General features: G+C 38.3%; 2 protein-coding genes across 5 annotated transcripts in view; both read right to left on the bottom strand.

The window, feature by feature from the left end:
- Nucleotides 1-1,255: 1,255 nt before the first annotated feature.
- On the bottom strand, nt 1,256-7,687 carry DNaseII (deoxyribonuclease II). Of its 2 annotated transcripts, none has more exons than XM_022077999.2 (7): nt 5,504-7,687; nt 4,792-4,984; nt 3,893-4,166; nt 3,211-3,408; nt 2,468-2,573; nt 2,023-2,164; nt 1,256-1,445 (listed from the first exon to the last, which is right to left on the bottom strand). In XM_022077999.2, exons 1-7 carry the CDS (start codon nt 5,590-5,592, stop codon nt 1,341-1,343), a joined length of 1,107 nt encoding a protein of 368 aa, XP_021933691.2. In that variant the 5' UTR covers nt 5,593-7,687; the 3' UTR covers nt 1,256-1,340. The 2 variants fall into 2 exon arrangements, with proteins under 2 accessions (XP_021933691.2, XP_021933690.2); XM_022077998.2 differs by having other exon boundaries at nt 1,256-1,429.
- A 154-nt stretch (nt 7,688-7,841) lies between these two features.
- LOC110836614 (14 kDa phosphohistidine phosphatase-like) overlaps nt 7,842-26,854 on the bottom strand; it is a 143,915-nt gene continuing 124,902 nt past the window's right edge. For all 3 annotated transcript variants that reach the window (XM_087350389.1, XM_087350398.1, XM_022078000.2), the window contains exon 4: nt 7,842-8,226. In XM_087350389.1, the coding sequence (XP_087206515.1) occupies nt 8,134-8,226 (93 nt within the window). In that variant the 3' untranslated portion in view covers nt 7,842-8,133. The remainder of the gene's footprint in view (nt 8,227-26,854) is intronic.

Here is a 26,854-nt window from a genome sequence, read left to right as displayed (position 1 = left end):
GCTAGTCGGCTTTGGCTCTCAGAGGGCTCTTACACCACGGATTATTATTATTATTATTATTCTGCATTCATTTGGAGGTCATCAGTTTTAATCTGAGGACACAGTTACCTATATTAATTGTGAGTATTAAGGCACCAGAATATAACTGTGGTACATTAACTGAGGCAAAGAACATAGTTTATCATGGCCACTTATATTTGTATTCATACATGTCAGGGGTTCTCTTTTTGAGAACTCTAACATTGGTACCTGATATCAATACTCACCTTTCGTTAGTACTTTAACATTATTTTACCTTCTTTGGGTGTTCTTTATGCTTCAGCATAAACAAATAACATGCCTGTCAGCTTGTTAAGTCTTCGATCAGAAGGGATCATCCTGCAACCTTTGAGTGGTCACGTAAATAATTTTTTCTACCTTATACAGTAATTTTAGAACAACTGAACAGACTTGCATGAAATTTAATATGAACATTATGGCATTAGAGGCTACTCCAAATTGGTACTTTTAATTTACTGAAATCAATTATACAAACATGATGGATGATGATGCACAAACGTTTTGGTGGGACAATGATTCTCCACTTTGACATTATACATTATATCATTCTGTATACATGTAACTTTTAGAACAGCTGAATGGGCTTTTATGGAATATGGTATGGACATTTTTCTATTAGAGGCTACTTCAAGCTCCTTATATTTTATTTCCTACAAACAGTAACACAAAAATAATGAATGCTGAAAATTGTAGGTGGGTCATGATCCTCTGTGATGATGTCATTACCCCTCATGCTCCCATTTGTCTGGCTATATGGACTATTCATGCTGCCACCTATCAGAAGGGGTAATATCAACAATGTGATGTCATACCCATAGCACACAACTAAAAGGACACCTTTGGAATTTTCGAGTACTCTGCAGTGTACACTTTTCCAAGCAGGATTTGAGTTTTTCATGATGGTGAGTCTGAAGATGGCTGCCTTCTGGGTTGTAGCACAGTGTAGAATGGTAGAAGGGTGACTCATCACCCTGATGAAGGAGGCAGCAAGAATATCTGAAAAGTGGTAGACTTCTACCAGACTACATGGTGCTACAACCCAGAAGACAGCCATCTTTACACTTGTCCAATCTGTTCTACCAAATGAGTGTAGTGTATATTGAACTATAAGAATTTATCTATGTACATAGGAGCATGTTCTCAACTTACTGAAGGCAAAGTATCACTACATTTTGAAACAAATAAACAGTAACCATTGAACATTTATGTTGTTGTAATTCAAAGAATTCACAAGCTACATAAAAGATAAAAAATAGAATTATACATCAGCTGGACAAGGATCAGTACCGCTGACAATTTGAATGTATTCTGGCCACAGTTTGGGATGATTTACGCAGACAGTACCACCACCCCTTTTCTCTTGACTTTTCTGAAAGAAGGAAAGACTAATATATTTATTTAGCTACAGTTCTTACTTACTAGACATCAGACACAAGTATAATAACATTATGAAAATGAGTTTTTAAAATTGAGGAAATTTTAAACCCAACTTAAATTAGGATGGCAACAGCTGAAGTCCGTTCTGAATACGGTTAAAAATGGAGATAATATTTCCCTAATAAGCTACCTTATTTTTTGAATCAATGAGGCATACTGTATGAAGGTACAAGGGCTGTTGCTAATTTTGTGGTAAGAAAGGCTAACTTAAGGCAGAGTACAAGACTGACTGAATAATAGTAACTGGTTTCTTAATTTGGAATCTGATTTCTATATTTTACATTGAATTTGAAATTCAGTGGTATTTAAATGAGAATTATGGAACTGGTCTCTTGAGTCTCAATTACACAATTATAATACCAAAAACACAATCAGCTTCAGTCTTTCTTGAACTGAGCCCTGGTCACACTGAGTCAAACTGCGAGCTGGAGCACCAATCATCATAATGTAATGCTGAAGGACATGAATTGGTTTGTTTACATTAAGAATGAAGTAATAATGAACAAACTATAGATAAATACTTACCATTCGGTTGATGTCTCCTATACAAACCCAGTATTTTGTTGTGTTATCATCTCCATACGCTGTCACCCACTTAGAGTGGTCTTCAGTTGACTTAAAATTAATATTTCCAGCATTCAGACTCACTGATGAAATATTTTCAACCCTGTAGCAATATATTACATCCAATTAAAAAAGACACTTATTTTAACACCCTCAAAGCCTAAATTCTCCTATGGAAAGTATTTTAATCCTAGTAATGCCACTCAACTTAACTTTTTGTCACATGTTATACTTTATATTATCAGGATACATTTATAGCAGCAGTTTATGTATGATATAATATATTACATTGTTCTAGTGGCAGTTGCCCCATTCTGCTTCACCCCAACTCCATGTCTGATACCTGATTTTAGTTTTATGACAAATCAGAACATGCAACTATTATATAATATATATTTGGACTCACATAAAAGTACTATTGCAGCTGGATGGCAATTTGCCCCTACCATTATGCCACGTCTCAACTAGAAGACTAGTCTGCAATGCTGGTGCTACCCAGTCAAAGTAAAGTTCTGCGAAAGATAGGGTTTTATGAATGTAGAACAAAGTTATAAAAATGCCTCTTGAAGAAAAGTAAGAACACATAATAGAGGAAGAGTTGAGATATTCTGATGAAAATTGACAAGTACTGTGACAAAAGTAGGCATCCATAGTCTAAGACTCTATAAAATTCAAATTTTAATATTTTCAGGTAATTTGAAAACTTTCATCTCTCTCAACACTATTGTCAGCTTGAAAGCAATGAGATTATTTTGTATGGAAGGTGAAGAAAAATCACGTTTTTAATTACTCTGCTATTCCAAAACACTGTGCCATCTGCCACAGTTATTTGTCATTGAACTTGTTATGTCAGAATATGGATGGAGATGGTCATGACCTATTTTAAGGTAATATATCTCATGGGAGTGAAAGAAACCATGAAAAACATTAATTCAGGATAGCTGGTCCCATCCAAGAATCAAACCAGGTATCTCCTAAATGCCTGCAACAGTACTTACTCTCACTCACTTTTATCATCTCATCCACTGATTCCATCTATATTTATATCTGCTCATCCAAAACCGTAATCTGAGTACAATGATTTCTTATTAAGGCATTGAGGGATGAGAACACCTAGCACTTGAAAGAATGTCTGTTTATTTGCCCCACCTTTGTCAAATTTTCCTGCTTTTGCAAAAGAGTAAAATGTCTGTCCTGCAAGTGAAATTATCTCCTGTTGATGGAACCAAGGGGCAACCTTAACTCGTTCATTTCTTGTAGCTGCTATGAGGTGAGGAAAATTGCTTTCCAGGCTCACAGGTATATTTGAGCCATAGATAAATGGTTCATTGTATGTTAGCTGAATACCTAAAACATGCAAGAACATCAGTTACAATAGGCTGCGAACAAATAAAAAGCAAACAATAATTATTCATTAATACCAAAGCCTGACATGTTGGGAGACAGTTTCATCCACCTTCTCAGTTTATTCCTCCAAGATCTGTCTTAATATTATCCTAACATATATATTTTGGATCTTCAAGATGAATACCTTCCAAGCAGTTTGTCCCATCAAAATTCTGTGTGAATTCCTCCTTAGGCTCATCTGAGTTACAGCCCACAGCAATGTAAGCATCTAGATTTCACTACCCTAACAATACTAGATGACCCATACAAATCACAAAGGTTCTCGGTATGTAATAACTTAAATTGTCCTCTTACTTCATTCTCTTACATTGAATTATTTTCCTGTGATTTTTCAAAAACTTGTAATTTATGTTTTTCCTTCAAAGTAAAAGATCACATTTAACATCACACAAAATTGCTACAATAAAATAAAAAAATTACAAACCTACAAGGTCCAACTGACTGGTATTCAGGCTGACGCAAAGGAAACTCTGTCCGTAATGACGCCCTGTGAGAGGATAGCTGTAACCATTACTGTGGAATTTAGTCGTTGAATTTGTCACATTGTCAGGTAGAGGGGGGAAGTGTGGAACACTGTGCACCAACCAGAAGCCTTTATCAGCCTCAGCCATGACAACACCTTTAGTGTGGCCTAGTTCGGACCTGTAAGTCTTATCTGGTGCTTGGTCATTATACAGCACCCACAACAAGGAATTTACCTGCAATGATAAGACAAGGTAGGATGGTGCATGGGTAATTTAATGGTACTGCATCAAATATTGAGTGGGAAACATCTCCAAATTCAACTTTCCTATACTTCATAGGATGCATATATTCCACCTCAACCCTGTTGGTGTATGAAATGTAAATTATTTATTGCACATCCTATCCCTTACATCCTGAGGCAGACATGAATAAAGTTATCAGCACTCATGCACTGTTCTGATGTGCCTACAAGGGAGAATTTATAAGGTATGATATGATAGTTACCCTGTCCCGTGCCATTGCGGCGCGGTCTGAGGCATCATGCTTCGTACCGGCGATACAGGATGCGCGCTGGTTCGAGTCTCGGGGAAAGAAATTTCTCATGAGATTTTCGACCGGTGCCAACCCAGCATCGTGAGGAAATTGGGGAGCTACAAAGGGTAGTGTAATCCGGTCATGAATACTAGCAATGGCTGGGGGTTCATCGTGCTGACCACACGTCACTCGTATATCTGGTTGGATGATCATTCACCTCTACTTAGGCATGTGAACGTGAGGCCAGCAGTCAAGCTAGTCGGCTTTGGCTCTCTGGAGCTGTTACGCCACGGATTTAATTTTTTTAATTTTAATGATAGTTACCCTAAACATATGTGAAGAGTTGTACAGGGGTTGAAGAATGCGGCCAGGTACTGACTTGGTATCGTTAATGGATAAATCAGATATTGCCCATCCTCTGGATATATTGCTGGATGTGATATATGCGTAGGCTACACCTTTTCGGATCAAGCTGTTACTGCTGGTCTTAATGCGAGGCAGTTTATAGATCACACACCTGAAAGTACAATGAAAGAACCAGTAGTGTATCCTGGTCTACAAATCAGATCATACAGAAATACAATATTATTACAAGCAATAAATACACTGAGTGCCCTTGGTTGGAAATGACCTTTGAAACGTCGGCAAACATCTACCAGACTACACGGCGCAACAACCCAGAAGACGGAAATTTTCATATTTTAAGTTATACTGTAAGTGCTCAGACAGCCCCTTTTCATCTCCTCCCACCTTTTACTGCGACGAACTGAAGTCGGGGCAAATTTTTGCGTTTTGCCCACGGGTGTAAGGAAACCAAACTCATAAACCAAACACACAGGAAATGAGACAGCGAACGAAGAGTAATGTCCCTGGGAAACAACGTTTTTAGTATGGGCAGTATGCTCCCTTATCTGCAGCTCCTCCCAGCCCCCTATTCCGGTTCCACGTTCCTTCTAACAGATATTGAGCGCACAGACTCGTCCCGACTATAGTAGATCAAGCTCGGAGATAATTTGCATCCACTGTGTATACTTACCAGTCTACAGGTTTATTACGTTCATCCCTGCACTGTAGGAGACACTGTGAAGTGCAGAGCAACGCCAAGAACACGAACAGCGTAGTCATCTCGCTCCGTATCCCTGCAACACTGACAGCATTGAGAGAAAGAAATCTTGTGGCATCTCCCGCCCAAGGCTATGTAACAGCTGACTCGCAGTTACAGCCTTATTAGTTCATCTGTGTTTGAACATATCAGAGCAGGGACAATGTTTCAACCTTCCAATGCTACGAAGCTTTGACTAGATGCGTACATTTTCTAGAGAGAGACATTACGGCTTCGCCTCGACCTTCACGCACAATTTAATCGATATGAAGCAAAATTAAAATCGCTCGACATAATTTAGTGTATAACAGTAAGCTAATAACAAATATGATAGAAAATCATTCACTAGTTTCAAAGATAAAACATGCGGGAGGACGAATGGATAGACACGGAATCCCCATTACGGTATGCATTAGTTTTTTCTTCGATGTATTTGACAGCTGTAAAGCAATTCTGGAAGCGTGACTGATGATCGTTTTAGCTCCATAGCCCACACACAGTTCGCCATCAGCTGCCACCATCTGACGCGTCAAACGTCACATGCATCAGTACGCAGCCTGTCGCATGGCACTCTTCATGTCACTGGTAGTTACTTCACTTCTACCGAGTATCAAATATTTGTTAGGTAACGTGTGGTGTCTCCATGGAGAAAAGTCCTTCATGTCAAGCTGGCAGTACGCTGGGCTAGTCAACAAATTCCCCGTCTTTTATGACATCAGAAGGTTCATTACCACGCTCACTACCGGTCCCAATCCTGAACCAGATTAACACAGCCCACGTTCTCTCACCCTATTCCACTAATAATAATTTTTATATCCTCCCATCTACACATGCGTCTTCTAAGTGGCCTTTTTCCTTCGGACTTTCCAACCATGCTCCGTCAATCCCATCCTCCTTAATTTCATACCCCCAACAATGTTTGGTATAATTTATGGTGCTTATTATAAATTCTCCACCCTCCTGCTACTTCACTCCTCTTAGGCCCAAATATTTTACTCAGAGCCCTGCTCTCAAACATCCTGAATCTCTGTTTTTCCCTTAGCCTGACAAGTTTCATGCTAGCAAGACTATAAACTGCAAAGTACCCTGTTATATAATGCCTTACACGCTCAACATAATATAACTTACGATCAAATAAACCACTGAAATTGTATCTTAAAACTGACCAAGAGTAAGTATTAAAATATTCTTAATTATTCACTATCCACGATCACAGTCCGTGCTATATGAAACTCTGCAATTGTAAAAGCGTTGTTAAGTAATCCACTGGCGCAGTAAAAGTTCGCGGTTTATGGAAAACTAGCTAGAAGCCGTAAGAGTTGAGCGTGCAACTGATGGGTTATGGATAGGTTGTAATAATACGAGATATACCTGGATCTGTCACTAGGTAACAGAAAGATAAATGTCTGGAGCAAGTCCGTTACATCCAATCAGGAGATTTTTATGCTACATCAGTTACATTTCTTAGTAGCAGAGCTCCCACAGTGTTGCTGTGGGGATATTCGACGAATGCTTAAATTTCTTATCGATATTTATTGCCCGAAAGCTTACCATAGGCCTTATCATTCGATATGTATCGCTGAATATCACAGAAAAAATTATCATCATTCCTAAACCCAAATATCTTTACCGAGACTCGAACCCAGAGCAGTTTTGGGGGTGTGTGACCCAGTTATTGTAATATCTCCACTAAAATAAAATTTCGATCTTTACGTCATTCTGTGGTGCTCGGTTTCCGAGTTACTAACACCATCGTCATGACTCAATCCCTTCTTCTATGATACTTAGCTTCCGAGCCACAAAAGCAATTTTCATTGCGAATCGAACCCAAGGCAGTTTCATTTCACGGGGTTGTGGCCCTTGTTCCTGCAACCCCTTCTTCAAAAGAAAAGAAAAGAAAAACTCTGGGCTTGGTGCCGTTCTTCTCTCAAACTGAGTTTCCGAGCTACAGAAAGCGACCTCACCGAGAATCAAACTCAGAATATGTTTATGGAGTTTTGACCATCCTATGCTCTCTTCCCGATTTCAAGGAATGTGCATACCAAATTTGGTGGAAATCGGATTTACTTGTTTTTTCGATTTTTAGGCGAACAAACACACACACACACACACACACACTCACGCACAAATACATATATAAATAGTGCAAATGTCTTAAAAATTATTACTGCTTCTCTCTTCAAATATTACTTTGCGTCCTGTTACTTAAAATCACAAATACCTGGGATACAACCAGAAATTGAATTTAAACTGAATTTTAATTCAAACTATATAATTCGAAGAATAATTTATTTATAGTGATGTCTCGCCCACATGTACATTGACAGTAATGAAAACACAAACACAAACATAACAGTCCAGAGAATTAAATTATGTTGTTAATTTGATGCTGAGAACAAATTAGAATAGTTGAACGTTTGGTGATTTGACAAGTTTTGTGACAAGCTGTAAATCAAATTAAAATAACTGAATACAACATGAAGACCAAAAGTAGCAATTTTCAAACTGATAAAGAGACGGGTAAATTGAAATGCTGGGGGCAGAACCAGGATAACGAGTCCACTTCAGTAGCCTGCATCGCTCCAGGAGATGTTATAGTCAGTGTACTTCTTCTTCAGCAGACTCACCGTCACTTCATGGTCAGCCTTGCCAAATCCCTGGAACACCGGACATTAAAATGAAAACATTGTGGTATACAGCAACTGATGTAAATGAAGAACGAACATTTACTTAGATTCAGAATATTTGTTTTCCAATGTGCTTTTTGCAACTTTGCATTCCTCGTTGACATTCATGTACACCTGCTATTACAAAGAGATGTCAGATATACTTTTGACCTATGAGTCACGGAAAGCAGCGGTAAATAGAAAAACGTTCCTCTTAAAAGCCATACCCGGGAAAATTATTTGTTTAAAAAATTATGTATGGGCATTTTAAAAAGAAAGTAGCTAGTAATAGAAAACATGTTACATACAATTTATCGCGTTTTTAGATCTTCATTTAAAACAAATAACGCTTACTTAACCGCGCGTCGTTAAAACATATCTTCTCCCCAGTTTAATTTTAACGCGCAATGCTGGTGCAATTCAATACAAAACATATTTAATTAAGGCTCGTTAATAAATTTACTGTATTTAATTTGCTAAATCACATATGAAGCCATTTTATAGGTGGGGGAACTGTTTATTCATATCTCAAGGGAACCTTGAACTAAAAGAGTTTAGGAACTACTGAACTACATTACTATAAAAAGAGAAAACCGCTTTCTTGATCATCTGTAGAGTTCATTGCATTACTTTCCTTTAATAATAAAGTCGGCAGAGTGAAAAATATTTCATACTGTGTCAGATATGCTTATGACAATAAACTATCGCCTACTTGACAGACGACAGAAAATGTACAGTTCGCACATGCAAAAGCTTCAAACAAATTCAGGTCTGACATTAGTTTTCTCCTTATATACTTCCATGCTGTATACATTTCATGAGATCCATATCTGTTCACTTAACACGATTTTAGAATATAATTTTCAAACGACGTTTATGACTGGCTGCCGACAATATGGCAGAAATTCAGGTTGGGAAGCAACTGAACGAATACAAAGAAAAAACCTGTTAGGAGCGGCTTTGCCCTGTACAGATGCCACAGTAAATAACATAGCTAAAACGAGTCAACACTGTGACAGCTCCGTCCTTCAGCTACTCAGTACAGAACCAAAGTTCAGCTGTGACGTTTGCCAGGTATTCAATAATTAACAGGAATCGGCCTTCAGGAAAGGAGGAAGATGTAGTAACTGTAACCTTTTCCAAAGCACCATTGTAGAGTTTCATTATACGGAATGAATAAATGAAAACAATTATTAGGATAGTTAATATGGATATAAGAGCCAGAAAACTCCCGATCATGAATCCGAGGCGAATCAAAGACTCGGCTGTTGCATTCGCAATTAGCAAAATGTTGGACTTTAATTAACAATTATTCTTTTCCTAGCAGCATTATTTCTAATATAATAATCCTTAAATATTCGTTTGCATTTCTCAATATTTTATGTTTTTTTCTCATAAATTTGAAAGGACCAACAAGTTACAAACGACTATAACAAATAAGCTAATATTAAAGTAAAATTTTATTTTCATGTCATATAACCTAAAGGAAGTGTTAATTTAATGTTGAAAGAAATACAAAATAGGAATTATGAAAACAAATTCAATTTGTGCTCTTCGGTTCCAACGTTACAGAAACGACTTAAATCCTGAAAACGGGAGTAACCACCCGCAAGGCTACATGGTGTCACAATCCAACGACTACATGACAAAAGTACGAGTACAAATCACTGTATTCTTACGAGACGCTCTCAGATACCCTCACGAAATTGAATGCGTAACATTCAAAACAAATAAAGAAAGATGACCCCGAAAGTGCGCTGAGCTTATTTTGAGAACGACTGTAATTTGTTTACCGATACCATATACCGTGAGTTCAGATTACCTTTTCTGTAACTTTATATTGTATAGGAATCCCTAGTTTAATGATGCTAAAAGAAGAAAATGGAACGGTCGGGCAAACTACGCCCTGACAGAAAAATATCAAACTGAAAGAAATTCAATGTGGATTAAAGCCGTGCAGTTGAAACTCATTTCATATTATTTATCAGGAAAGAGAAAATTTCACCGTATTCAAATTTAAATTCCCAGCTACCCATCAACATCCACGGGGCTTGAAAGTTCTGTGAGTAAAGTCGAGTTGAAAACTCTGGGCCTTGGTCGTTCTCGCGCGCGTGCTACATATACCGCCCGTCTCATCCTTATTAATTTAATCCTTAGCCTGATAAAGTTTCACACAGTCAGGCAAATCTACATGTAGTCCTGTAATTAGCATGCGGGTTAAGCGTCGTTAAATAAACAGAGAAAGCTATGTGTACAAATAAGTTAATTTCGTCAAGTTGGTGTATGGAAGTACGAACAGCGTCAACGAAACAATTCTGAAGTGGAGAATAATGAATGTACGAACTAGCAAGTTTCATGCCACGCCAATTACGAAACTCCGCGCTACATGACCGTAATCGAATCGGAGCTGGAATGGCCTTCTCACACAGACACTAATTACGTTACAGGTCCAGAGATTCCAATCCAATCGCGGAATTAGTTTCTCTCTCCGTAAAACGGATTGAAAAGGAAAGCGGTCGTCGCGAGTCGCAGGAACTTTTGTCCGACTGGGGAGAGAAAACGCGGACAAGAGCTGTAATTTTTATTGACACCTGAGGAAATACAAAACTTGATTTCGCAAATCACTACACAGACCGATGAAAATCGCTTTCAGTTTCATGAAGTACTAAACACGTTACATAACGCCAACCTCGATTATGTTTAATGATTGCAACACGTCTCTACAAATGTAAAACTTAGCGACCTTTATCAAGTTAACTGGTCACAGATAAAAACAGCAAATAAAAGGATCGAGGGTATAATAATGTTTATTTTATTTAGTGTTCTGTCTGACGACAGGTCCATATGAACAGGATCCTTCCATCCTTTTCTCGGATTGGGACCAGTTCATATACGTTCTTGGCAGATGATCCAGAATTGGTTTGCCATTGCCTTCTTTTGTGTGTGAATGGAGTAATTGTTGGAAGCCCCCGGAGGAAAACTCCGTGTTGCCTAAACCACGGCCTTGCGCAACACAAGTTATAAATTCGGGCACCGCCGGGAATCGAACCCGAGACCCCAGGATTACAAGGCCAGCGTTCTAACCGCTAGACCACCGTGGGCATTATAATAATGCACTGCTTCATTATGGCTATCTCCCACCTCATACGGCGGTGACAGATGAGTACGGAACAGCAGTGAAATTATGATTGCCACGGAAAAAACCGAAAAACTTGTTGATTAACTTTCCCAGCATAAAATTTATGTCTCCTGCTGTGGATTACAATGGGCATTAATATCCTTTACTCCTTGGTAATGTGAAATAGGTATATTTAGGTCCCGCTGCTAAAATCCTGGAAGCATAATCCTGATGGATGAAATGTTCAAAATTATTATAACAGTGAAATCAGTGAACAAGGGAACTAAAGGGGATGTTTTCATCTTACGCAAGATCTATCCAAAACATTATTCAGCGTGACAAATCCAGAACGTTGCCGTCAACTTTTAAACCGTTTGAAATCGAAGTTCATCTAAATAATATTTATATATCCAGTCCGTACCTCAAAGCAAACCCAACATTTCCACTACAAAGCTCAATCGGTTAATGCAGTTTAATAAAATAATCGTACGAAGACTGTAAATACATTCCGAACAGAATGCAGAATTATTTACCGTTGCAGCAGCTGGTACAAATACTTGTTATTGGGCTTTAAAGCGTTAAAAACTACTTTATTTAAGCATTAACACGGGAAAACTAGCACTTCTCTGGTCTCTTCCTTCACTTGTTACGCTTTCCCCTTTTTTCCAATATTAATTTTCCTTTGCCCTTACTTTCCATCCATTTTATTCCTCCTTCCTCTCTCTTTGCTTAGTTATTTTCCCTCTTACTACATTTCCTTTCTTTTTTCATTATGTTTTTCCAGTGTATGGCTTCATTTACTGAATGTTTGTACACATCTAGCCTTCAAAGAAAATAAATAAATAAAAATTCTCCTGCCAAGTTACATAACACACAAAACGTTACTATCAAATGTGTACATATATGGAGAAAAAATAATCTGTATGAAACCATAGCTCAGCTTATTTTCATTAATATAGCTCTCTTTCGAACCTCACGAGAAATCCGTGAGGTTTATTCCCTGAAACATATACCCAAGTTATCATAATTTACTGCGTCACGGAATACAGAAAAAAAGTAGGCTATAGTCAATTTCGTACAACAGCAGGCGCGCGCGCGCGCGCGCACGCACGCACGCACACATACACACAGAGGACTGAACCAGACGTGCGGGTTGCTAGCAGCGGTTAGATCCACGTGGGGCTGAATTGAGTAAATGATCTTTCAATTCGAAATACTAAATTATATGGACTCATTAAGATTAAGCTATAATCAATCAAACGTAACGGTCGGTGTATCATGGAGAAACAGGCAATTATTTTTTCCTAACAATCATCCAAAAACAAAACACGGACACATAATTAAATATATTAATCAGCTGTTAAACTGTCTTCAGGTCAAATGAAGAGGGAGAACGGGCACCTACTCAGTTGGGTCCTCAGTTACTGACACACTATCGTCAGAACCCTTTAAAATCAAAACGCCATGGTCTACCGCCTGTCGAAATCACAACTTTCAAGAATACACTGATATGGTTGCTAAATTATACAGAAAAGTTCGCCAAACCCAGTTTACATTAACAAAACACAAATTTACTTTAGAACACGCTGTATCTTATTAAACATTCATTCGGTTCCATCCTTCCATTACACAACACACCAGTTCAGATTTCAATAAACATACGTAAGTACAAACCCAAACGTAAACAAACACCATAAATCAGCAATTTTCCTTGAATTCAATTTCATGGTGGCTTTAAGGGCAGACTCTTTTTGATTCTTGAAAGTTTACATTTGTCTCCTGCGTTCAAAGTGTTGTTTGTTGTGATGGTATTACTGAACGTCTCTCTACTGCATGGAAGCTGGTAATGCTAACAGAAGAACGATGTAGGCAAAGCGTGGAGCCGTGAAATTGTTTTTTTTATTCTCTTTATAATACAACTTAAATGCCTCTTTTCAGCAACCTTTCCTTTCCCCACACGCAAACAATGTTACACCTTTAATACCTCCATATAGAACACCTTGCTACTTTCAAGGTGTAAAATAAAATTGCATAGTATATTTCCTTCAAAATTCCGAAAGGTTATAGAGCAAAATTTACTGAATTTCTCCTGGATAACAGTCCTAGTATAATAACAAAATTTATTAAAGATTAAGTCGCAGTAGGGCGTAAAGGAGTAACACAATTCCAAACGGATCATATATCCTTGTTATGCTCAAAGTCCATCCAAGTTAAAACTTCAGTTATAGAAAATAAGCTAAGAACAAAAACATCAGGGCAAACCAACACGTGTGTGTGATACAATGCTAAGAAATAGGTCACAGAGGAAATTCCAGAAACTTAATTTTTTCAGTTCCTATTTATACTTGTCGCAAGGGATATTCGAGCTTCGTTGACCGTTAAAAACGCAAATTGCTGGTATGAAAGGGAAACGATAGCGCATTTGGCGTATTGCTCGCCTCTTGCCCTTTCCATATTCTTACTCTGGCGTATCTCGGGATCGCAGATATTTTGCGTACAGGCTACAGCAGCTTTGCATTCTATAAACATACAAAACAAGTATCAAAATCAAATCTATAACTTCTTGACGATGGTGAAGAGTCAATTGAATAAAAATTTTCTTTGATATTATCCATCGTCTAGTAAATATAAAACGTAAAACGACGTTTCGGAGATGGGACTCTATCTCCGTCTTCAGTTTCCTACACAGTTGGGCCCACTAGATAGAGCTAATCCCTATCTCCGGACAAAGTAAAAAAGTGAAAGTCCCATCTCCGGAACGTCGTTTTACGTTTTATATTTACTAGACGATGGATAATATCCAAGAAAATTTTTATTCAGTATCAAAATAGTCATTACTTCTGGAAAGCAAAGAGTGAAATGTGTGAATGTTACACATGTGGTTTCATGTACGAACAGTGTGAAGGACTGATGACATTTTATATATTTCAAACAGGTCTTCTGTAAACGAGAGCTGTGCCCTTTGGGAAGCTCTATGTAATTAACATGAGTGGAGTATAAAATAACAGACACGTAGCTACAGTTGTATGTACGATGTCGTCACCAGGAGCTCGGTCGCATGTAGCAAACATCCACAGCAGAAAATGAGATCAAAGAGCACACTGTAAGGCATTACTAGGAACACAAAGCTCAGTCAGTACCAAAGTTCCTCAAACCTTCACCCTCTGGTCATAATTTCAACAAGTGTGGAAATATAAACCTATTTTCGGAAAATGTTTTTTAATACTGGCTTCATATTAATTTATAAACAGACTCAAAAATTAACGTTGCGACGTTTGCCATCCAGCTGCCAACACAAATATTCCGAACAGAACAAACAGCATCGGAAAGTCACGCGGCACTACTCCGCTTGTCGGCATGCATATCGTCCCGACGCCGACATAAGATTCCAAATAAAGGGAAAACATAAGCTTCGTTATAGCATGTGGCACGATGCTGGAAACCGAACGCCGATACAAGGCTCCGAATCAAGCGACGAGAAGCCTCGAGACGTCATTTGACATTAAGGCAGTGTCGCGAAATAGTTGGCAACAATTCTTTCTTGCACTCTAACCTAACCTAACTTAACCGAACCAAACACCAACACAACCTAAATTAACCCAAAATAAAATCTAACCCTATCTGAATTACGACAAATGATACGACGCAAATAATTCTAACCCCGAGCGTCTAATCCAGGGGTGGCCAACCCAAATGATCTTTCGGGCCACTTTGGAAATGCATCATAACTCCGCGGGCCACATATAAAATTATATATCCCCATATTAGATTTAGATACACTATAGACAACTGTGCGTATCTAGGTATGGTCACTGCGTCACTGAGGGCACTTAAGAGTGAAACATAGAACCTGTTATATTAGATGTTCCAAGATGCACGCGCATCATGAGTTCGCAGAATATAGTTTAATTATTCTGTGAACTCATAACTGTAAACTCATGAATAAAACAGGCAATATCTGTCATATATTCGCAAGAATATTATTTTAAAATCAAAGTTAATTTTTTCTCATAATTTCGACAGATAATTTTTGAATATATGGATGCACAAATAATGTATTTTTTTAATACATTGGTTTTCACTACTTTGGCCATTATAAAATAAATATATTTTGTAAAAGTGTGATGAATCTCGCGGGCCGGAAAAATGTTCAAGGCGGGCCACATGCGGCCCGCGGGTTGGCCACCCCTGGTCTAATCCAACACAGACCGGATAGCAAGTCTCTTGGCCGAATCAGGAATGTTAACCTCTAGGCACTCCGATATTGGCTGGCAACAGATTAAAGAACATTCACCCCCCCCCCCAACAGGTCATGCAAATACACATAACAATGCTGCGTATATGCAGGGACCTACAAAATGTTATCCATGACGCAATGATACACAATTAGATGCAAAAAATCATATTCAGACTAATATAAATACGTACAATGCAGAATACGCCATTATCACCTCTTCACTAACTAAGAAATCACATTTATTGAGTTCAGGTTTGATAAGAGATATAAATAATAAAAAGGACGAACAAATCTTGAAAATACAAAGGGGCCTGTCTAAGAATCTGTGACTTTCTCAAGATATGCACTAAAGCGGGAGTAAATATAAACGGGAGGAAAGGAAAGGCAAGTGACACGCTATGTTCACAATCACACGACGGCGTTTTAATCCGATCCAACATGGTTTAAACTGGACTACGTTCAATCGTAACGCGGGAAGCGTGAACAACGCTCTAGACCAGCAGAAAACAAATATGAAACCGCTTCCTCTTGCCGACGTCTGCTGTGAACAAGGAAAAGCCACATCCATTTGTTTGTGGCACTGTTCTCTGGATAGCTGTAAGCAGAGTCGCTGGTTACGGGCAGGACGACCGCACAATTCCCGGAAGAGACAAAGATTTGCTTATCTAACTGGCACCAGCGGCAGTTTCCATGGGAATGAGAAACTTCGCCTCTATTTAGCGCATAGTTCAAGCCTCGGTGCAGTTCAACTCCGTTCAACCAACACGCTATATTGGTGTAGTGCTTACGTGCATTTCTGAACGTTCCTCGCGAAATGGAAAGAAAACGTATTGAACGCACGTGATAATCTTCCAAATCAGAACCCGTTCCTCGAGTTTCGATAACATGTCTGAGATAATTGTTCCAAAACGTTTTGCTAAAATAATCATCGATAACTTGGAATCGATATTCTAACTGAAGTGCAGAAACATTTATTTTCATATCGTGAAGTACATACTGAGCTGTAACACGCAGGATGAATGATAATGAAGAAACGTAAAGGATGTGGAAGGAAGTGATTACGGTGTAGTTCGTGGTATTATAATTTTCGTCATAAATAACTTAAGGAAACCATGGAAAGCGTCAGGCGAATCGACTTCGTGTCCGCGAACGGAAATGCGACAGCGATAAATATGTGGCTAGAAACCGCTGTATTCCAGTTGATAAAACATTATGCACAGTTAAAGCATAAAACTGTTGACAAGATCCACGTGACTCAAACAATGTCAATCCACAATGTGAAGACCGAAGTTCTCCTGAATAACAGACAGTAGCTGCCCCCTTCTACTTATGTGAAAACATTATTTCTTAGCGACATTTTAACGTGCCGTAAAAACAAGAACTCCGTGTAGCAGATTCCTTCTTGAGAAGACAACAGTCCATCTCATCTCGTCAAGACACTCCCCACATTTTATAAGGCCTGAAAATTCGTTATTGTGTCAACAAGAGCATGTCTTTGGAGCCTATAGTAACCCAGCTGAATCCAGTCCACATCCTCGCCACCTATTTCATTAGAGTCCATTTATAAGATAGCCTCCTATCTACGTCTAGGTCTCCCGAGTAATGTCTTCCCTTCAGGTGTACCGGCCAAAATTTTGTACGAATTTCTCATTATTCTTCCATACTTGCTTCATGCCCCACCCATCTCATCCTCCTTCATCTGATCAAAATGATAGTTACTACAAATGTTGAACTTGAATAAATAAAAAGAAAAATTGTCCTGTACCTCAGCAAAACTCCATAAAAGCGTAGGCTATGTGAAAGCTATGCTCCATGCATTTGTGCATGATCTGACCTGCCCTAAACTAATTCAACCTAAGCTAACCTGTCCGAACCCAACCTAACCTAAACTAATCCTAGGCGAAATCAACTTTCGGTAATTGCGCCAACTTCCCACAATTTTAGCGAGCGTGGTGACTCCTTGCCTACCGAGGAATTAATCCTCGGAACTTCCTCCTCTGACTATTAACCGGTGAGTGTGACGGCGCAGCACTCCCGTTGCCCAACTCTCAGGTGGCCTTAGCCGTGAGTACCAAGCGGGACCTCGTCAGTATCCCCGGGACCTCACCTCGCAATGCTCAGACGAGGGAGACGGGTTAAGGGCGGAGTCCCCCTTAAGAGAGTCATAGTTACTCCCGCCGTTTACTCGCGCTTGCTTCAATTTCTAAACTTTGACATTCAGAGCACTGGGCAGAAATCACGATGCGTCAACACCCGCTAGGGCCCTCACAATGCTTTGTTGTATAACTGCCACATATATATTTTTATATCTTCCACGACGAAAAATGTGATGGTTGTAATTCCTACATGAAGTGTGAAATAAAAGCATATAAATATTTTAATGATTTTTTCCGGTGTCGACAACAAAAGCCTGCATACCAAACTATACGTTTGCGTCAAATGTGACAGGGTCGCTTACGACGTCAACAGGTAATCAGTGCAAATTACCTACAACAAATACAATTGCATGTGATGATGACACTACATTAATTTTAAAATGAGAAATTTTAAAATATAAGAATATTTTAATTCTATGCAACAATAATAACCACACCGTGCACACTCCGGGACACGTTGCGGGACGCATGTGCGCAGCACCTCCAGCGCATGTACCCGCTAATCTAACCTAAAGGGGCGTGATGCTAACCACTCACCCCCATCTACTGCCGAGGTCAAGAATGAGTAGGAGCTATACCTCTACTCGACCAAAGCGCCTACATGGCGATAGTGGGACAGCTTAACTTTTATCGCCCTGATGACGGAGGCAGTATGACCTCTGAAACGTTGGTTAACATCGACCAGACTACACAGCGCAACAACCCAGAAGACAGAAATCTTTTTAACTTATATTACTTGAAAGTATGTATCCAAGTAAAAAGTTTAAATTAGGTATAAAAGTGAAGCCCAGAATATAATATTCTTTTTAAAGTGACGGAATCGAATTTTTGAGTGTTTAATAATTTACAATTGACCATAAAAAACTCAAGGTGACCTCACATGCCCACGTCAAATGACTGCACTGCGCAACACCGTCTGCGCAGGTGACCCACTAACCTAACCTAACCTAACCCAAACCAACCAAAACGGGGTAATCTGGATCAGTGCAAAATGCCTTCCTGTGCACGAATTTTCGAAAAAGCGATTGGATGCTCAGAAATTATTGAAATTTTGTATGGACGTCATGCCACAGATAAGTTAATGATATTCATACTCAATTATGTATTAACGCTTTTTATAAATACGCACGAAGGCATCAAAGTCGTGAGGTGGAGGATGCGCAAAATCGGCCACGACCACTTAACAATAACGATATTACGCGCTAACACAGTCCCCATATAACACAAATAGTGCTTATATGCGTGTAATACATCATAATACGTCTAAAATAACGTAATGTTTCTAGTAGAATTGTTTCTTGCAAAATAGATGCAGTGTAGATGTTGACCTAAATACGTAGCAGATTCACGCGTAACGATGACCCAATCTAATTCATTATAAATAAGTATCATATAACGAAAGAATCGAAATAAACATACGTGAATGATAGTAAGTCATTAACAATATAAATCGCTTCACAAAAAAATCTGAATATAAATCTCTGGTATATTATTTGCAATGCTTGGTGGGCGCGGAATTCGGGACACATGTAAAACTTGTGCTAACATATTGGTGTCCTATGTCAAATGTGAACAAAATTTATCGATAATATAGCCTCACATTTACTCGAGGACACGACGTACAAACTGAGACTCACTCTACCGGAAAAATACAGAACCAAAGATAAGACGTGTCATCTGTGATGACCTCAATGGAAATAAATCAATACTATCGAATGACATCGAGGACCAATCAAAAGTCAGTCAGTAATGATTTTGTCTTGGAAAAGTGGGCTGGTCCCGATTGAATAGTGGCCATTAATCTACGGTTGGAATTGTATGATTTCGGTCGGGCAATATTAACGTAACTTTGTCCTCTAGAAATTGAGTTCTTCGGGATCATTAACAAGATTAATAACCACAAATCAATCAGATATTAACGGGAGCTACCTATAGTGAATCTGAGTGTAAAAATGTCTTCTCAGTGACGTGTGAAAACAGAAACAAGTGAAACACCAGTCCAACATAAAATACAAGAATATGTGTCGTTCGTCACATTGAGACATACGACTTAAGTGAAACATTTGCATGCCATGTGTGCCCAGTAAAGACGTTTGTACGAGTTAGTAACACGTAAATCACATACAGATATCACTTATCTGCATAAGCTGCACCTATGTAATTAGAGAACATTTAATCTTTTAAACGATGAATGGGGTCACTGTATTATTTACATGTAGTGTAATATGAAATTAAATAAATATTTTAAAAACAATTCTTCGTGTGACAATATATATACTTCCACAATGAAATATTCAATAACATGATACTTAAGTGATAAGTGATTGGCGTACTTGCAATTACTGAAAGTATGTACCCAATATAATATCCTTGTAAAAAGTTTAAATTACATATGAAAGTGAAGCCCAGAATATAATATTATTTTTAAAGTGATGGAATCGAATTCTTGAGTGTTTAATAATTTACATTTCACCATAACGAACTCAAGGTGACCTCACATGCCTACGTCATACGACTGCACTGCGCAACACCGTCTGCGCAGGTGCTCCACTAACCTAACCTAACCTAACATAACCTAACCCAAACCAACCAAAACGGGGTAATCTGGATCAGTGCATAATACCTTCCTGCGCACGAATTTTCGAAAAAGCGATTGGATGCTCAGAAATTATTGAAATTTTGTATGGACGTCATGCCACAGGTAAGTTAATGATATTCATACTCAATTATGTATTAACGCTTTTTATAAATACGCACGAAGGCATCAAAGTCGTGAGGTGGAGGATGCGTAAAATCGACCACGACCACTTAAGAATAACGATATTACGCGCTTACACAGTCCCCATATAACACAAATAGTGCTTATATGCGTGTAATACATCATAATACGTCCAAAATTGCATAATCTTTCCAGTAGAATTGTTTCTTGCAAAATAGATGCAGTGTAGATGTTGACCTAAATACGTAGCAGATTCATGCGTAACGATGACCCAATCTAATTCATTATAAATAAGTATCACATAACGAAAGAATCGAAATAAATATACGTCATTAACAATATAAATCGCCTCACAAAAAAATCTGAATATAATCTCTGGTATATTATTTGCAATGCTTGGTGGGCGCGGAATTCGGGGCACACGTAAAACTTGTGCTAACATATTGGTGTCCTATGTCAAATGTCAACAAAATATATCGATAATATAGCCTCACATTTACTAGAGGACACGACGTACAAACAGAGAGACGCACTCTACCGGAAAAATACGGAACCTAAGATAAGACGTGTCATCTGTGACGACCTCAATGCAAAGAAATCAATACTTTGGAATGACTTCGACGACCAATCAGAAGTCAGTCAGTATTGACTTTGTCTTGGAATAGTGGACTGGTCCCGATTGAATAGTGGCCATTAAACTACGGTTTAAATCGTATGATTTCGGTCGGGTAATATTAACGTAACTTTGTCCTCTAGAAATAGAGTTCTTCGGGATCATTAACAAGATTAATTACCACAGTTCAATCAGATATTAACGGGAGCTACCTATAGTGAATCTGAGTGTAAAAATGTCTTCTCGGTGACGTGTGAAAACAGAAACAAGTGAAACACCAGTCCAACATAAAATACAAGAATATGTGTCGTTCGTCACATTGAGACATACGACTTAAGTGAAACATTTGCATGCCATGTGTGCCCATTAAAGACTTTTGTACGAGTTAGTAACACGTAAATCACATACAGATATCACTTATCTGCATAAGCTGCACCTATGTAATTAGAGAACATTTAATCTTTTAAACGATAAATGGGGTCACTGTATTATTTACATGTAGTGTAATATAAAATTAAATAAAAATTTTATAAACAATTCTTCGTGTGACAATATATATATATACTTCCACAATGAAATATTCAATAACATCATATTTAAGTGATAAGTGATTGGTGTACTTGCAATTACTGAAAGTATGTACCCAATATAATATCCTTGTAAAAAGTTTAAATTACGTATGAAAGTGAAGCCCAGAATATAATATTCTTTTTAAAGTGACGGAATCGAATTTCTGAGTGTTTAATAATTTACAATTGACCATAACGAACTCTAGGTGACCTCACATGCCCACGTCATACGACTGCACTGCGCAACACCGTCTGCGCAGGTGCTCCACTAACCTAACCTAACCTAACATAACCTAACCCAAACCAACCAAAACGGGGTAATCTGGATCAGTGCAAAATGCCTTCCTGCGCACGAATTTTCGAAAAAGCGATTGGATGCTCAGAAATTATTGAAATTTTGTATGGACGTCATGCCACAGATAAGTTAATGATATTCATACTCAATTATGTATTAACGCTTTTTATAAATACGCATGAAGGCATCAAAGTCGTGAGGTGGAGGATGCGCAAAATCGGCCACGACCACTTAACAATAACGATATTATGCGCTTACACAGTCCCCATATAACACAAATAGTGCTTATATGCGTGTAATACATCATAATACGTCCAAAATTACATAATCTTTCCAGTAGAATTGTTTCTTGCAAAACAGATGCAGTGTAGATGTTGACCTAAATACGTAGCAGATTCATGCGTAACGATGACCCAATCTAATTCATTATAAATAAGTATCACATAACGAAAGAATCGGAAAAAAATATACGTCATTAACAATATAAACCGCCTCACAAAAAAATCTGAATATAAATCTCTGGTATATTATTTGCAATGCTTGGTGGGCGCGGAATTCGGGGCACACGTAAAACTTGTGCTAACATATTGGTGTCCTATGTCAAATGCCAACAAAATATATCGATAATATAGCCTCACATTTACTAGAGGACACGACGTACAAACAGAGAGACGCACTCTACCGGAAAAACACGGAACCTAAGATAAGACGAGTCATCTGTGACGACCTCAATGAAAAGAAATCAATACTTTCGAATGACATCGAGGACCAATCAGAAGTCAGTCAGTATTGAGTCTGTCTTGGAACAGTGGGCTGGTCCCGATTGAATACTACCCATTAAACTACGGTTGGAATTGTATGATTTCGGTCGGGCAATATTAACATAACTTTGTGCTCTAGAAATAGAATTCTTCGGGATCATTAACAAGATTAATTACCACAGTTCAATCAGATATTAACGGGAGCTACCTATAGTGAATCTGAGTGTAAAAATGTCTTCTCCGTGACGTGTGAAAACAGAAACAAGTGAAACACCAGTCCAACATAACATACAAGAATATGTGTCGTTCGTCACATTGAGACATACGACTTAAGTGAAACATTTGCATGCCATGTGTGCCCAGTAAAGACTTTTGTACGAGTTAGTAACACGTAAATCACATACAGATATCACTTATCTGCATAAGCTGCACCTATGTAATTAGAGAACATTTATTCTTTTAAACGATGAATGGGGTCACTGTATTATTTACATGTAGTGTAATATAAAATTAAATAAATATTTTAAAAACAATTCGTGTGACAATATATATACTTCCACAATGAAATATTCACTAACATCATATTTAAGTGATAAGTGATTGGTGTATTTGCAATTACTAAAAGTAGGTACCCAATATAATATCCTTGTAAAAAGTTTAAATTACGTATGAAAGTGAAACCCAGAATGTAATATTCTATTTAAAGTGACGGAATCGAATTCTTGAGTGTTTAATAATTTACAATTGACCATAACGAACTCTAGGTGACCTCACATGCCCACGTCATACGACTGCACTGCGCAACACCGTCTGCGCAGGTGCCCCACTAACCTAGCCTAACCTAACCCAAACCAACCAAAACGGGGTAATCTGGATCAGTGCAAAATACCTTCCTGCGCACAATTTTTCGAAAAAGCGATTGGATGCTCAGAAATTATTGAAATTTTGTATCTACGTCATGCCACAGGTAAGTTAATGATATTCATACTCAATTATGTATTAACATTTTTTATAAATACGCACGAAGGCATCAAAGTCGTGAGGTGGAGGATGCGCAAAATCGGCCACGACCACTTAACAATATCAATATTACGCGCTTACACAGTCCCCATATTACACAAATAGTGTAATACATCATAATACGTCTAAAATAACGTAATGTTTCCAGTAGAATTGTTTCTTGCAAAATAGATGCAGTGTAGATGTTGACCTGAATACGTAGCAGATTCATGCGTAACGATGACCCAATCTAATTCATTATAAATAAGTATCATATAACGAAAGAATCGAAATAAACATAAGTGAATGATAGTACGTCACTAATACTAATAGGAATCGCGTCAGAAAAAAATCTGAATATAATCTCTGGTATATTATTTGCAATGCTTGGTGGGCGCGGAATTCGGGGCACACGTAAAACTTGTGCTAACATATTGGTGTCCTATGTCAAATGCCAACAAAATATATCGATAATATAGCCTCACATTTACTCGAGGACACGAAGTACAAACAGACAGACGCACTCTACCGGAAAAATACGGAACCAAAGATAAGACGTGTCATCTGTGATGACCTCAATGGAAATAAATCAATACTTTCGAATGACATCGACGACCAATCAGAAGTCAGTCAGTATTGACTTTGTCATGGAACAGCGGGCTGGTACCGATTGAATAGTCGCCATTAAACTGCGGTTGGAATTGTATGATTTCGGTCGGTCAATATTAACGTAACTTTGTGCTCTAGAAATAGAGTTCTTCGGGATCATTAACAAGATTAATTACCACCGTTCAATCAGATATTAACGGGAGCTACTTATAGCGAATCTGAGCGTAAAAATGTCTTCTCGGTGACGTGTGAGAATAGAAACAAGTGAAACAACAATCCAATATAACATACAAGAATGTGTGTTTCGTCACATACGACTTCAGTGATACGATATTTGCATACTATGTGCCCAGTAAAGACGTTTGTACGAGTTAGTAACACGTAAATCATATACAGATATCACTTAACACAACCAATCAGGAGTGAGTACCCTGAGTCAGCAGAAATATTCATCCTTCGCTACAATTTCACGAATATTGAACGAATTGGTGAAAATTTCTGAAATTTTGAATGGACGTCATGCCACCTGTAACTTAATAAAACTCATACTTAATTGAATCATAGACTTTCTAATAAAGCCGGACGGAGACACCAAATTTGCGAGGTGGAACACCGAGATATCAGCCACGACCACTTCAAATGTGCGTTATTTATGCACACAAACGCTTGTAAATATTTCCTTAGTAGTGCCTACATGTGTCGAAGTACCCTACGAGACGCCCAAATATAATAAAATAATCCAACACAAGTGTTTTGGCCATAACAAAGAGGGCCAGTTTTTCAAGGCAACATCGCGGCCCTCTCGCACGTAATGTTTGCAGCATATAATACATCACAACTAAACACACCTGTTCATAATACATGTAGCTGAATTATTTTAGGTCCTTTCAGTAATATAATGCACTATCAGTGAGGTTGAAATCGAAAATTGTCAGAAATTATTTACCACACTTGGCATGCGCGGTATGCGACGTACGTAAAACGACATTCCAATCCAGAACACCGAGATGGCGCGCAGGTACAGTTACATATATTGAACAATCTTCTACGTAGATACCCAAGGACATCCAGAACTCAAACACAGATGCAATCTACCGGATCGAGCAACGAAACATGTCTTCCGACGTCCGATTGCAACGACATCTATATATTCGCGGGCATCAGGTCTTAAATGGCACCATATCAATGTCTGTCAGTATTGATTTTATCACGGATCTGAGCGGTGATCATTTCCTAAGTGAACGGAGGGTGTTACTTAAATTTGTTTCGAAATATGGGATTTCTGAGGACCGTTTTAAAGATACTTGAGGAGCTCAAAGGACACAATTCTTCGGAATTATTAATGTCCTGCGTTTCGTCTGAAACTACAGTGTGCATCGAACTGTGAAAATGAGTGTAACTGGACATTTTTTGAGTGACGTAAGCAAATTGGAGTCGATGTTTCCATTAGTAACACGTAAATCACAACAATGAAGACTTTCCTCAAAACACAAGAGCTAAAACAGTGTAGAACTCATATATATATTTATATTTATATTTTCCACGACGAAGAATGTGATGGTTGTAATTCCTACATGAAGTGTAAAATAAAAGCATATAAATATTTTAATGATTTTTTCCCATGTGTACAAGAAAGCGTGCATACCAACTACAAATCTGCCTCAAATGTGACATGGTCGCTTACGACGTCAACAGGTAACCAGTTTAAAATACCTATGTCCCTACAACAAATACAATTGCATGTGATGATGGCACTACATTAATTTTAAAATGTGAAATTTTAAAATATAAGAATATTTTAATTTTATGCAAACAATAATAACCACACCGTGCACACTCCGGAACACGTTGCGCGACGCATGTGCGCAGCACCTCCTGCGCATGTACCCACTAACCTAACCTAACACAACCCATCAGGACTGCGTACCCTGAGTCAGCAAAAATCGGCGTCCTTCGCTACAATTTCACGAATATTGAAAGAAGGGTCGAAAATTGCTTAAATTTTGAATGGACGTCATGCCACCTGTAACTTAATAAAATTCATACTCAATTGAATCATAAACATTCTAATAAAGCCGGACGGAGACACCAAAGTCGCGAGGTGGAACACCGAGATATTGGCCACGACCACTTCAAATGTGCGTCATTTATGCACACAAACGCTTGTAAATATTTCCTTAGTAGTGCCTACATGTGTCGAAGTACCCTACGAGACGCCCAAATATAATAAAATAATCCAAAACAAGTGTTTTGGCCATAACAAAGAGGGCCAGTTTTTCAAGGCAACATCGCGGCCCTCTCGCACGTAATGTTTGCAGCATATAATACATCACAACTAAACACACCTGTTCATAATACATGTAGCTGAATTATTTTAGGTCCTTTCAGTAATATAATGCACTATCAGAGAGGTTGAAATCGAAGATTGTCAGAAATTATTTACCACACTTGGCAAGCGTGGTATGCGACGTACGTAAAACGACATTCGAATCCAGAACACCGAGATGGCGCGCAGATACAGTTACATATATTGATCAATCTTC

Source organism: Zootermopsis nevadensis, unplaced genomic scaffold, assembly GCF_977971745.1.
Source record: "Zootermopsis nevadensis isolate Lab colony 2312 unplaced genomic scaffold, Znev_1.0 Znev_ptg000002l, whole genome shotgun sequence".
In the NCBI taxonomy this organism is placed as follows: Eukaryota; Metazoa; Arthropoda; class Insecta; order Blattodea; family Termopsidae; genus Zootermopsis; species Zootermopsis nevadensis.
This window is presented reverse-complemented; position numbering and strand designations above follow the sequence as displayed.